The 12,427-nt window shown below is 46.6% G+C and overlaps 1 protein-coding gene across 1 annotated transcript in view; it reads left to right on the plus strand.

Moving 5' to 3' along the window:
- TSHZ1 (teashirt zinc finger homeobox 1) overlaps positions 1-6,815 on the plus strand; it is a 79,434-nt gene extending 72,619 nt beyond the window's left edge. Inside the window, exon 2 of the mRNA XM_017527553.2 lies at positions 2,301-6,815. Within this exon, the coding sequence (XP_017383042.1) occupies positions 2,301-5,494 (3,194 nt within the window). The 3' untranslated portion in view covers positions 5,495-6,815. The remainder of the gene's footprint in view (positions 1-2,300) is intronic.
- The last annotated feature ends 5,612 nt before the right edge of the window (positions 6,816-12,427 follow it).

The raw sequence follows: 12,427 nt of genomic DNA on the forward strand, positions 1-12,427 counted from the left end.
TTAGTAGAGACGGGGTTTCACCATGTTGACCAGGATGGTCTCGATCTCTTGACCTCGTGATCCACCCGCCTCGGCCTCCCAAAGTGCTGGGATTACAGGCTTGAGCCACCGCGCCCGGCTTACCAGTGGTTCTTAAAGTGGCGTGCCTGGGCCCCAACGGTGAACCCTCAGAACAGGGCCATCCTAAACCTTTAATAACTACCAGCAAACGACAATCTCCTGAACTTGGCAACTCTCTCTTAATTTTATGAGTGTTATATTTCACAGGAGGGTCAGAGTCATCTACAGCATTCCCCAGATGTTGATACCTATAGTTGAGGCCAGGGGTCTTCCATGATTGGGTATTTTCCACACTTACAGCACAGTATGAACAGGACTGTGATTCCTGGATTTCATATACTGCCGTGAAACACATGAACACAGGTGCGCAGATTGCCTTCCGCTCTCGCTGGAGGTGGGGCTGCAGCCATGTGCAGAAAAGGGCAGTGTGTGCAAGCACTTGGGAGGACCTGAGATAGAAGAGACGCTCCACGTGGCCGATTCAGTCTCTCATTGTGTGTGTGTGTGTGTGTGTGTGTGCGTGTGCTCATGTGTACACATGTGATTGTGCATGTGCCTGAGTGCTGGCTCCCACTAGAATCTGAAGGCCTGCATTTGCAGGTGCTGAGGCTCTCACACAGCTCCTCAGCCCCTGGTGTCCTCCCTTTGGGCAGCCGAGATGTTTCCTGTCCCTCCTGTCAGTCCTCCCTGGAAACGTGTGTGCTCTTTGCCGTGTTCCCTTAGGCCCCGGCTGTGATGATTGATAATGAATGATGATATTTCCTGAGACAACCCTCTCAGGTCAGATCAATGCATTTTTTAATAGGGACTTTCTGCAAAATATCTTAACCCCAAATATCCCAAGTTGTTGAAGGAACTCCGGCCCAGCTAGTTGTTCCCTCAAAAAGGGAAAAATAAGTAAAGGACCTTGGTCAACGAAGTGTAGGCAGTGTCACATGCAGTCATCTCCCCTTGGGAATTAGGCAGGTGTGTCGCAGAGTAAAGGATCTGAAGTGTCCTGCAGGTGTCTCGGCATCTGTGGCCTTCAGCCCCTCCTGTGGGACTGCTGCTGTATCCTGTGGGCCCCTCTGGGAAGCGCCGCCTTCAGCCCATGACATCGCTCTGCTGCGTAGTGGTGGGCTTGCAGTAGGCGGATGGAGTGTGGACCGTTGGCCTTTTATAATTAAACAGTTTTTACTGTGAACAAATATTTATAATGTGTAAGTGACCATCGTACGCCCACAGTTGCGTGGCATTAGGAGCGTTCATATCGTGCAGCCATCAGCACCCTCCATCTCCAGAACGCTCTTGTCTTCCCAGACCAAAACTCCGTCCCCACCAAACAACAGCTCCCATTCCCTCCCTTTCCCGGCGCCCACTGCCATTCTGCTTTCTTTCTCTGTGACTGTGGTGACTCTCGGGCCCCCACGCACGCCGTGCAGTGCGTGTCCTTTTGTGAGGGTTCCCCTCACTGCACACTCTGCGCCCCAGGGGCATCGCGTTGCAGGGCATGGAACCCCCTTTCCAGTGCAGAGCGACATCACAGTCCACAGTGTGGATGGACCACACGGGTTCATCCCTCCAGCCAGCAGTGGACACTTTGGTGCTTTCCAGCTTTAGGCTGCAGTAAATAAGGCTGCTGTGGGCCATGGTGAACAACATGGCTTTTGCCATCTGTCGGGCAGCCCCATGTGGCTGATGCTTTGCTCCATCCAAGCAGGAGATTGGCAGTGCTATGTTGTGTTCTTGTTTTTGGTGAAGACCAGAGTGTTTTTATTGCTTGCCATTGAGGACTATTTTCATTTATGGAAACTATATAATACTGCCTCTGAGTATCCTGCTCTAAAAACTGATCGCCGGATCCTGCCTGTTTAAAAATATTTGCCACGTGGAAGTCATGGGGGGATTCATGTGTCACTTATGGAGAGAACAGCCTATAGGAGGGGTACTTGGCAGGAGGTGGCTGGAGTCCCACGTCCCCACCCTTCCCACCAGGCTGCAAGGGTCAAACTGACATCTTTGGGAAGAGCCAGGACATCACCCTCCGGTTCAGGCTCCTTTGCTAAAGACACAGTCACTCAGGAGGGGCCAGCAGCTTTTGAAACTTACCTCCTGCAAAAGGGTAGATGTATAAAGTTGGGGTAGCCTTGTGTCTTGGGAGCTCGGCTGAAAAAGATTTTTTTAAAGATCATCTAACTGCTGGGGAGGCCGCGTCCTTGAAGTTGATTTACTTCTAACTGGGTTTCATTTTTCTCTCCCAGCTTATGTTCCTGAGGAAGAATTGAAGGCAGCAGAAATAGATGAAGAGCATGTGGAGGATGACGGGCTGTCTTTGGACATTCAGGAAAGTGAGTATGTGTGCAATGAAGAGACGGAGATCAAAGAGGCCCAGAGCTACCAGAACTCCCCGGTCAGCTCTGCCACTAACCAGGACGCCGGCTACGGGTCGCCCTTCAGTGAGAGCAGTGACCAGCTGGCCCATTTCAAAGGCTCTTCCTCTCGAGAAGAGAAGGAGGATCCGCAGTGTCCCGACAGCGTCTCGTACCCCCAGGACAGCCTGGCACAGATCAAAGCTGTGTATGCAAACTTGTTCTCTGAGTCCTGCTGGTCCAGCTTAGCTCTGGATTTAAAGAAGTCGGGTTCCACCACCAGCACCAACGATGCCAGCCAGAAGGAGAGCTCCGCCCCCGCCCCCACGACCCCCGCCTGCCCTGCCAGCACCACCGGCCCCACCACGAGCACGCCCAGCACCAGCTGTAGCTCCAGCACCAGCCACAGCAGTACCACCAGTACCAGCAGCAGCTCGGGGTACGACTGGCACCAGGCCGCCCTGGCCAAGACGCTGCAGCAGACGTCCTCATACGGGCTGCTCCCCGAGCCCAGCCTGTTCAGCACTGTGCAGCTTTACCGCCAGAACAACAAGCTCTATGGCTCTGTCTTCACTGGCGCCAGCAAGTTCCGGTGCAAAGACTGCAGCGCCGCGTACGACACGCTGGTGGAGCTGACGGTGCACATGAACGAGACGGGCCACTACCGCGATGACAACAGGGACAAGGACTCCGAGAAGACCAAGCGGTGGTCCAAGCCCAGGAAGCGCTCCCTAATGGAGATGGAGGGGAAGGAGGACGCCCAGAAGGTGCTGAAGTGCATGTACTGTGGGCACTCGTTTGAGTCCTTGCAGGACCTCAGCGTCCACATGATCAAAACCAAGCATTACCAGAAAGTGCCTCTGAAGGAGCCAGTACCAGCCATCACCAAACTGGTCCCCTCCACCAAAAAGCGGGCGCTGCAGGACCTGGCGCCCCCCTGCTCCCCCGAGGTGGCAGGAATGGCCACAGAGGTGGCCCTGAGTGAGTCGGCCAAGGATCAGAAAGCGGCGAACCCGTATGTCACCCCCAATAACCGCTACGGCTACCAGAATGGCGCCAGCTACACCTGGCAGTTCGAGGCCCGCAAGGCGCAGATCCTCAAGTGCATGGAGTGCGGCAGCTCCCACGACACCCTGCAGCAGCTCACCGCCCACATGATGGTCACCGGTCACTTCCTTAAAGTGACCACCTCGGCCTCCAAGAAGGGAAAGCAGCTGGTGCTGGACCCCGTGGTGGAAGAGAAGATCCAGTCCATTCCCCTGCCACCCACCACCCACACGCGGCTGCCAGCCTCCGGCATCAAAAAGCAGCCTGACTCTCCCGCGGGGTCCACAGCTTCTGAGGAAAAGAAGGAGCCGGAGAAGGAGAAGGTGCCAGTGGCCGGCGACACGGAGAAGATCAAGGAGGAGAGCGAGGACAGCTCGGAGAAGTTTGAGCCCAGCACCCTGTACCCATACCTGCGCGAGGAGGACCTGGACGACAGCCCCAAGGGAGGGGTGGACATTCTCAAGTCCCTCGAGAATACCGTCTCCACAGCCATTAGCAAAGCCCAGAATGGCGCACCCTCATGGGGTGGCTACCCCAGCATCCATGCGGCCTACCAGCTGCCAGGCACTGTGAAGCCACTACCTGCGGCTGTGCAGAGCGTGCAGGTGCAGCCATCCTACGCCGGCGGCGTGAAGTCGCTGCCCTCCGCTGAGCACAATGCCCTCCTGCACTCCCCAGGGAGCCTCACGCCCCCACCGCACAAGAGCAACGTGTCTGCCATGGAGGAGCTGGTGGAGAAGGTCACGGGCAAGGTCAGCATCAAGAGGGAAGAGAGACCCCCCGAGAAGGAGAAGAGCTCCCCGGCCAAGGCTGGGTCCCCCGTGGCAAAAGAGAATAAAGATTTCCCTAAAACGGAGGAAGTCAGCGGCAAACAACAGAAGAAGGGCCCTGAGGCCGAGTCCGGGAGGGCCAAAAAGGAGGGGCCTCTGGACGTTCACACCCCAAACGGCACAGAGCCTCTCAAGGCAAAGGTCACCAACGGCTGCAGCAACCTGGGGATCATCACGGACCACTCGCCAGAGCCTTCCTTCATCAACCCGCTGAGCGCTTTGCAGTCCATCATGAACACCCATCTGGGCAAGGTGTCAAAGCCCGTGAGCCCCTCGCTGGACCCGCTGGCAATGCTGTACAAGATCAGCAACAGCATGCTGGACAAGCCGGTGTACCCCACCACCCCCGCGAAGCAGGCTGACGCCATCGACCGCTACTACTATGAAAACAGCGACCAGCCCATTGACCTGACCAAGTCCAAGAGCAAGCCGCTGGTGTCCAGCGTGGCTGATTCAGTGGCATCACCTCTGCGGGAGAGTGCGCTCATGGACATCTCCGACATGGTGAAAAACCTCACGGGCCGCCTGACGCCCAAGTCCTCCACGCCCTCCACGGTTTCGGAGAAGTCCGATGCGGACGGCAGCAGCTTTGAGGAGGCGCTGGACGAGCTGTCGCCGGTCCACAAGCGGAAGGGCCGGCAGTCCAACTGGAACCCGCAGCACCTGCTCATCCTGCAGGCCCAGTTCGCCTCGAGCTTGCGGGAGACCGCGGAGGGCAAGTACATCATGTCGGACCTGGGCCCGCAGGAGAGGGTGCACATCTCTAAGTTTACCGGCCTCTCCATGACCACCATCAGCCACTGGCTGGCCAATGTGAAGTACCAGTTGAGGAGGACAGGGGGGACGAAATTCCTAAAGAACCTGGACACAGGGCATCCTGTTTTCTTTTGCAACGATTGTGCCTCTCAGTTCAGAACTGCTTCTACATACATCAGTCATTTGGAGACGCACTTGGGCTTCAGCCTGAAGGATCTCTCCAAGCTGCCACTCAATCAAATTCAAGAACAGCAGAATGTTTCGAAAGTCCTCTCCAACAAAACTCTGGGCCCGCTGGGCGCCGCCGAGGAAGACCTGGGCTCCACATTCCAATGTAAGCTCTGCAACCGGACTTTTGCGAGCAAGCACGCAGTCAAACTGCACCTCAGTAAGACGCACGGCAAGTCCCCCGAGGACCACCTGATCTATGTGACTGAGCTGGAGAAGCAGTAGCGTCCAGGTATGCAAGTGACCGCGGAACATTGCACTAAACGTCGAGCTGCACTAGGCCTGGCCTGAGCCTCTAAAATCAGTCTTTCCTTTGTTGCTGGACTGCCTGTCTGGACCTTGGTTTTTCTTACACAGATTTTGTAGTTATATTTATATGCTCTTTGTCTGATCTGTGCATGTTATTTTTCTTTTTCCGTGAGTCAAAGTCTGACCTTTATTTTCAACATCTGTTCTTGATGTGAAGCTATCTTTTGTAGGAACTAGTGGGGCACATTACTCGGAGACATTATTTAGCAGTAAAGAAAGACACAAATAACAATGATAAAGAGACATCCTAAAATGACAAAGTTGCCATGACAATAAAGGTCATAGAACCTGGTAGTGTCAAATTTAACCCTTTGAGGACTGTAATTGCATTTCTGTGCCTTTCACTTGAAAAAAAAAAAAAAAAGAAAAAGGAAAAAAAAAGGCTTAAAGGCATTTCATTCAGATCAAAAGCTGTGTCAGACGCAAAACTTATTTAATAATTAAAAAATGAGCTTTTATATGCAGAACTGGTTTGTGAGGGAAAGATGCATGCAGCTGTGGGAAGATAGGAAGCTGTCTAGGACTCATGGGTTCGGAAGCCACAAGTCTACATGTTTAAAACAAAAAAGAACAGACACCCACTTGCCACTATGCCCAAACCCTCTGGATGCTGAAAAATGCCACTTTTGGCAAAAAAAAGTATGCAAGCTATTATTTAAAAATGTGTAAAAATGCCATTTCTTTTTTCCTGTAAAATATTACGGTTTATAGTTATTTACAAATGTAAGCTTTGGTACAAGCTGACCTTTCTATAGCGTGCTGCATTGGTAAATGAAAAAAACAAACAAAAAAAAAAAACGGGGCAAACGTTGGAGTCCTTTCCTTGTAAATTGCCAGCATCAGCTTAAAAACTCCTGTATGTTACATATCGTACCATTTTAATCTCTTCAACTTTCTTTGTACCTTCTGGCTGTATGCTTTCTCTTTTAACTTTTTATATTGTCATTTTATATTAAATTTCTGTGTATATAATGTAAAACCACAATTTTTGAATAAAATTTAGTTCCTGCAGCTTGATTTAAATCGAGGACTTTTACTGGCACTGCATCTCTCCAGATGCATGTACTCAGAGGGACTGTCAGACAAAAATAAGTACATAAAAACAAAGCAAGCAATGCACTATTAATTATACATTTTGATGTCCTATCATTAATATTGTACAGTACATTTTGGCTCACACAATTAAATCCACTGTTTTCTCAGATGTAAAATAAACCCACATGCAGTTCTTGATTTACATGGATTGTCATGTCGTCATTATTTTGCCTTTGAGATGTTATTTCAGCAACAAGAGGTATTGCTTATGCAATCAACCAACAAAAATTCTATTCAGAATCATTATTTCATGATTTGTGTGCTGACAGGTTTCATTCAAATGATAAGTATTGCGTTTTAAAAAATGATAATTAAAATTTTTAACTCCACTGGGTGCCAAGGATTGCCAAGTTTAGCCATTGAGCGTTGGCTGTTTTGTACTTAGGTGGGCTGAGATGCTTCCTTCAGAGAATCCTTTGCAGAATTGAAAAATATGTATAATTAACCTGTGCGTCTATCCAGAGATTTAATGATGGGAGGAGAGGGGTAGGGCTTACTCCACCATCGAAGACCCCAAGGACCCGGGAATCCATTCTGTGTTGCTCTGAAGAGGCAAACCTGAGCTTTTAAAAATCTACAATTTTTTAAAGAAAGCTGGCTGCTCTTGTATTCAGTGTTTGAAACAAGGCTTCTGCAGATGAGGGCATGGAGGCCTCTACTGAGAATGCCAGGATCCCTGCCATGTAAACACCCGACCTCTAGGGTGACCCCCATCCCTGAAAGCCCAGGTCTGTATTGAGGGAAGCATTGACACCAAGGACCCCTGGCCTCTTCCTCGCAGGCCCAGAAGCCCTTAATGAGACGACCAGGAAAATTTACTTTTCTGCCTTTGGCTTAAATTTTCATAAAATTATATCTTGAGAAAGGTTAGAGCGTATAGCGCTCTGTTCAGAAGCAGCTAAGCAATTGTGATATTTTAATTATTTCTCTCACATTGCCCCGTGACAGCGAGGATTGTTCTGTTTCCATTAATGATTTGAGGAGGAGGAGCAGGTCCAGGTGGGTCATATTTACACAGTCTTTTGTACTAACGCAGCAGAGTGCCAGGGAGGTTTGCTAAATTTTTCTGACTTTTTTCATTGGTAAATAGCTATGTCCTTTAGGAGCCTCAGCCATTTAGACATTTCAGTTCAATTACTGGGTGATTATGTACTTTGGGCTCAAGGGGTGACAGAGAAGAATAACAATTAGGCTTACGGCAGTGGTGTGGGGGCTTTGCATAATAATCCTTTGAAGTTATGTTTATTTTAGCACAAACCCGCAAACATATGATTATGTGATTTCACCCTTATAGCAAAAATGTTAGCAGCAGCAGGTGAAGTGGTCCAAAGGGAGGTGAGCGCTGCCCAGAAGGGGGTCGCCGGACATAGTCGCAGTGTGTAGCTAAGCAATGAGTCATTTTAAAGGCACTTGCAACTTGAGCTCTGATCTTTGGGGGATGGACATAGAATTGGGGTTTTCCTTTGCACTTTTTTCTTCCTAACTCATCACCTGTGTTGCCAAGTTGTCACTGACCGTAATTTCCCAACCAATGCGTAGGAGACGAGGTTATCTCAGTCACACCACTGACAGCACTAATGAACGTGACCGCCCCGACTAATATTTGTCCAGTGCTTCCCCCGTGCCCAGGACTATTCTAAGTGCTTCACACCCACGAACTCATTGCTTCTTCACATCTGTGTGCGGTAGGTTCTGTTACTCTCACACTTAGTTTACAGGTGAGGAGCAAGCACAGCAGGTTTGAGGGTTGGACCCAAGGCCACGTGGCTTATGAATGACTAAAGGACTCCACTCGGGCTCTGAGCCCCTAAAGCTTTTGCCGCAGAAGCACACTCTGAATGCCTCCTTACAGGCCTGCTGATCCAGCTGCCGCAGGTGAGGGTCTCTGCTGTCACCCAGAGGCAGGGCGGTTCCTGTGGGGTGGGGAGATAGAGGCAAGGCTCCAGGATGGTGCTGGGGGACGTGGGACACGGCTGAGGAGCCAGAGCTGCACATCACCTCCCACCGCAGCCCTTGGGGATGCTAAAATGTCACCGCCCTATCGTCAGCTTGATTTGAAAAAATAAACTGAGAAATGTTTTTATGATTCTGTAGCAACTTCGAGTACAGGTATACTTAGTAATGCAGAAAGTCAATTTGTAAGGATGCAAATGGATTGAATAATCCAGGGAAGGAATCAGATACCTACAATCCGAGATTGACTATGCATGTTTCCCCTTTCTTCATTTCATTGGTGTCTGGGTAAAGGTGTCCACCCTTCACTTCATCTAGTTATGTGTGTCCCAGCAAATGAACGCCACACATGGCAGTAGGTCCTCTCTGGACCTCCTCAGTCCTCCCTCGGCCCCAGGGAACAGATCTTCATCTTCTGTGGTGTGGGGACAAAATAGCCCTAGGCACCTGGAGAGAGTCGGCCACCTGTCCCAGCCTGTGGGGGCTGGCAGGGAGGCCGGGTAGAGGACAAGTGGCTTCTCAGCCCAGCAGTCTGGTTGGGCTTGGTGGTCGTCACCTGAATTGCACTCATATTTGTAGTTTGAGGCTTGGAGTTAATAATCAATAATGCATTTTTTTTTTTTTTGCTTCAAATGTGGAATTTTTTAAAGTTTGTGGTATTCCTCAGAATGCGTGTTGGGAGAGGATGTTGCTGGATGTGTGGTCAGTTTTTAAAGGAGATAAGACCTGTGAAATAACGATAGACAATGGTTTATGTAAGCGAAACAAACTTTTTAAGGCAGTGTACACAAAAAGGTGATTAAAATTTCTAAGGTTTCTGATTCGACATTTTTATAGTTGAGTCTTTGAAAAGCTGTTACCCTTAAAGCATGTCTAACCTACTTCCAAATGTTCAGAAACCTGTACATGCAAATAAAGTTTTCTATTTTCTTTCCAAGGGAAAATTTATTATTTATTTTATTATAATTTATCTGAAGATAGTGGACATTATTGAGCTAATTATTGAATTATAAGCTTAAAATATACCAAAAAGTAAAATGTCTCTTGGAGAGAATTTGTGCTTTTTACATAAATTTAATTCTTATGAAAAAAGTGATACGTAAAATAAACATGAAGTTAAAAACTATTATTTTCATCTAGAGAAAAATCACTGCTAATATTTTAGTGCTAAGATCTTTTTTCCATGTTTCTACAAACTAGAGATCATGTTCAACATACTTTTTGTACCTTGCTTTCTTACCTGACAGTAGATAATGCATATTTTCTTATTTCATTACATAGTGAGGATTTTTAAATCTTATTGAGCTGTACTATAATTTATTTAATCAACTCCCTGTTAAAATTTTAAAAAGCAACATTTAGATTTTTCAAGTTTTCACTATTACAAATATGAGTACAAAAAATTCAACTCATTATTGTGAATATTTTTATTATTTTCTTACAACAAATGCCTAGAATTGAAGTCACTGCATCATAATGTGATTTGATACACGTGAAAACTTGTACTGGTTTACACTTATTTGCATGAGAATGACTGTTCCTTGTGAATACAAAGGTTTGATGTTTTTAAGTTTTTGGCTATTTTCACTAATTAATCAATTTAATCTTGATGTTTTAATGTATAATATTTTTAATATTGATTGTTCATTTATGTTATTTAAAAAAATCATTTGAGGACATGTGTGATTTTCAGAGTATTTTTACATGAATTATGATTAATTAATTAATTTATTTTGAATCAGGGTCTCACTCTGTTGCCCAGGCTAGAGTGACATGATTTTGGCTCACTGCAGCCTTGACCTCCCTGACTCAAGTGACCCTCCTACCTCAGCCTCCCACGTATCTGGGGCCACAATTATATACCACCACGCCTGGCTAATTTTTGTATTTTTTGTAGAGATGAGGTTTCACCATGTCGCCCAGGCTGGTCTCAAACTCCTGAGCTCAAATGATACACCTGCCATGGCCTCCCACATTGTTGGGATTGCAGGCGTGAGTCAGCATGCCCAGCCTTATGACTTCATTTAAACTCAAGTGGCCACAGACAACACAACAGCAAAAAGGAGAGAAAGAACTTCACTAAGACCCTACAGCCCCCTGTGGATGTGGGACTAGAACACAACAGCTGTCTCCCAGCTCTGATCCTCCACGTCCGCCCACAAAGCTATGTCCCGTTAAAAGGTCCCCACTGACTCCAAGTAAATATTGTACTTTGGTACTCTCTTCACATTTTACTGGTTCTATTGCTGATTCCTGTTGCTGATTTGCAATGATTATGGATTAGCAAAACAAAGATAATCTCAAAATGGAGTGGTCACGTCCCCAGTAGGGTGAGGTTTGATCACCTAGACTCCACAAAACAAAAACAGTTGGATTAGCCCCAGAAGTCAAGAGAGAGGAACTGCTTTTAAATCTGTATTAGAATATCTCCCGCAGGTGTGTTTGTTCTGGAGCGGAAGTTCAAGGGCACTGCTAAGCCCGTGATATCTTTGACCCAGATTCTTGATAGCCACATGCAGAGGCAACAAGCAAAGGATGAGGATGATGAGGAAGAGCGTCACCTTGAATAAGACCAGGACGCACTGAAGAGTACATGGGACTCATTTTCCTTCATAAAGAGCGATAGTGTTTCACCAAAAGTATTTAGAAGATGGCTTGTAACTAGTCAGTCATGATTTTTCTTACGTCACCCCAACATATTTACAATTTGATCTGACTGGTATAAAGGCTGTCTGATGACTAGAGTGTATTTTACTTTGAACAGACAGGAGAAACAGTGGGCCCACATATTTGATCACATTTTGTTAAAATATTTCAGATATAGCATACATCATATCTAGTGGCTAAAAGTATAGTTTTCTGGTTAGAATGCAGTGCTTAAAGATGGATTTAAAAGGAGGTCTTTAAGACTGACCATTCTGAACAAAGCTGAACTTGCTGTGATATTTTTCCTTGTAAGCTTGTTTGACCAAAAGTACATTAGTGGCGAGGAACTGGGGACAGATACATTGGGAATACCAGTTTCTAAAATATGTAAATAATAAGAAAAAGCCCATTTTGCATAACTGTCACCATTAGCCAAATTCATCCAATCAATTCATACACAACCGGCTTTCCTATGGGCTGTTACAAAACCCCGACTGGTCCCAAGGTTAAAACATTTTGTTCCTTTCAGCAAATGTTTCTCCTTTAGATACATTTTAGTATATTTATGCATGTTTTTGAAGTAATTTTTCCAGTGTTCTCCAGCAGACTAAAATTTTCCTTTTCTCCTTGCAGAACAACAGAGCGTGTGGATGTGTGGTAAACACAATATGATAGCAAAGCCAAGAAGGATGGGCATTTGGGAATCATTCACTCCCTGTGTGGTTTAAAATCACATATTCAATTGCATTTCTAAGCCATAGCTTTCATGCCATTATGCCCAATTGATTAATGATTGGGCATTAATCCAATATTGACTAATGATTGATTACACATTATACTTACTGATTTCAACTTTTGACTCTTTTATGTTATTAAAAGTTTAGAAAGCAATATTTAGTTCTATTTTGAGAGACAGTAGTGCCCTAAATACTTGCATGTCGTTTGTAATATGTTTATTTACAAATTAGTAAAATCTAATTTCCATTTTTAAAGCAATCAATTTTCCTCTCAGTTGTTCCGGTCCTTACTGTTTTAGAGTTGTGAAATTAACAAATCATTCACTTGGATACACAAGATTCCAGGATGTGGAACTCAATTATTGGTTTTTTTTTGTTTGTTTGTTTGGTTTTTTTTTTTTTTTTTTTTTTTTTTTTT

This window comes from Cebus imitator, unplaced genomic scaffold, assembly GCF_001604975.1.
Source record: "Cebus imitator isolate Cc_AM_T3 unplaced genomic scaffold, Cebus_imitator-1.0 Scaffold49, whole genome shotgun sequence".
Classification (NCBI taxonomy): Eukaryota; Metazoa; Chordata; class Mammalia; order Primates; family Cebidae; genus Cebus; species Cebus imitator.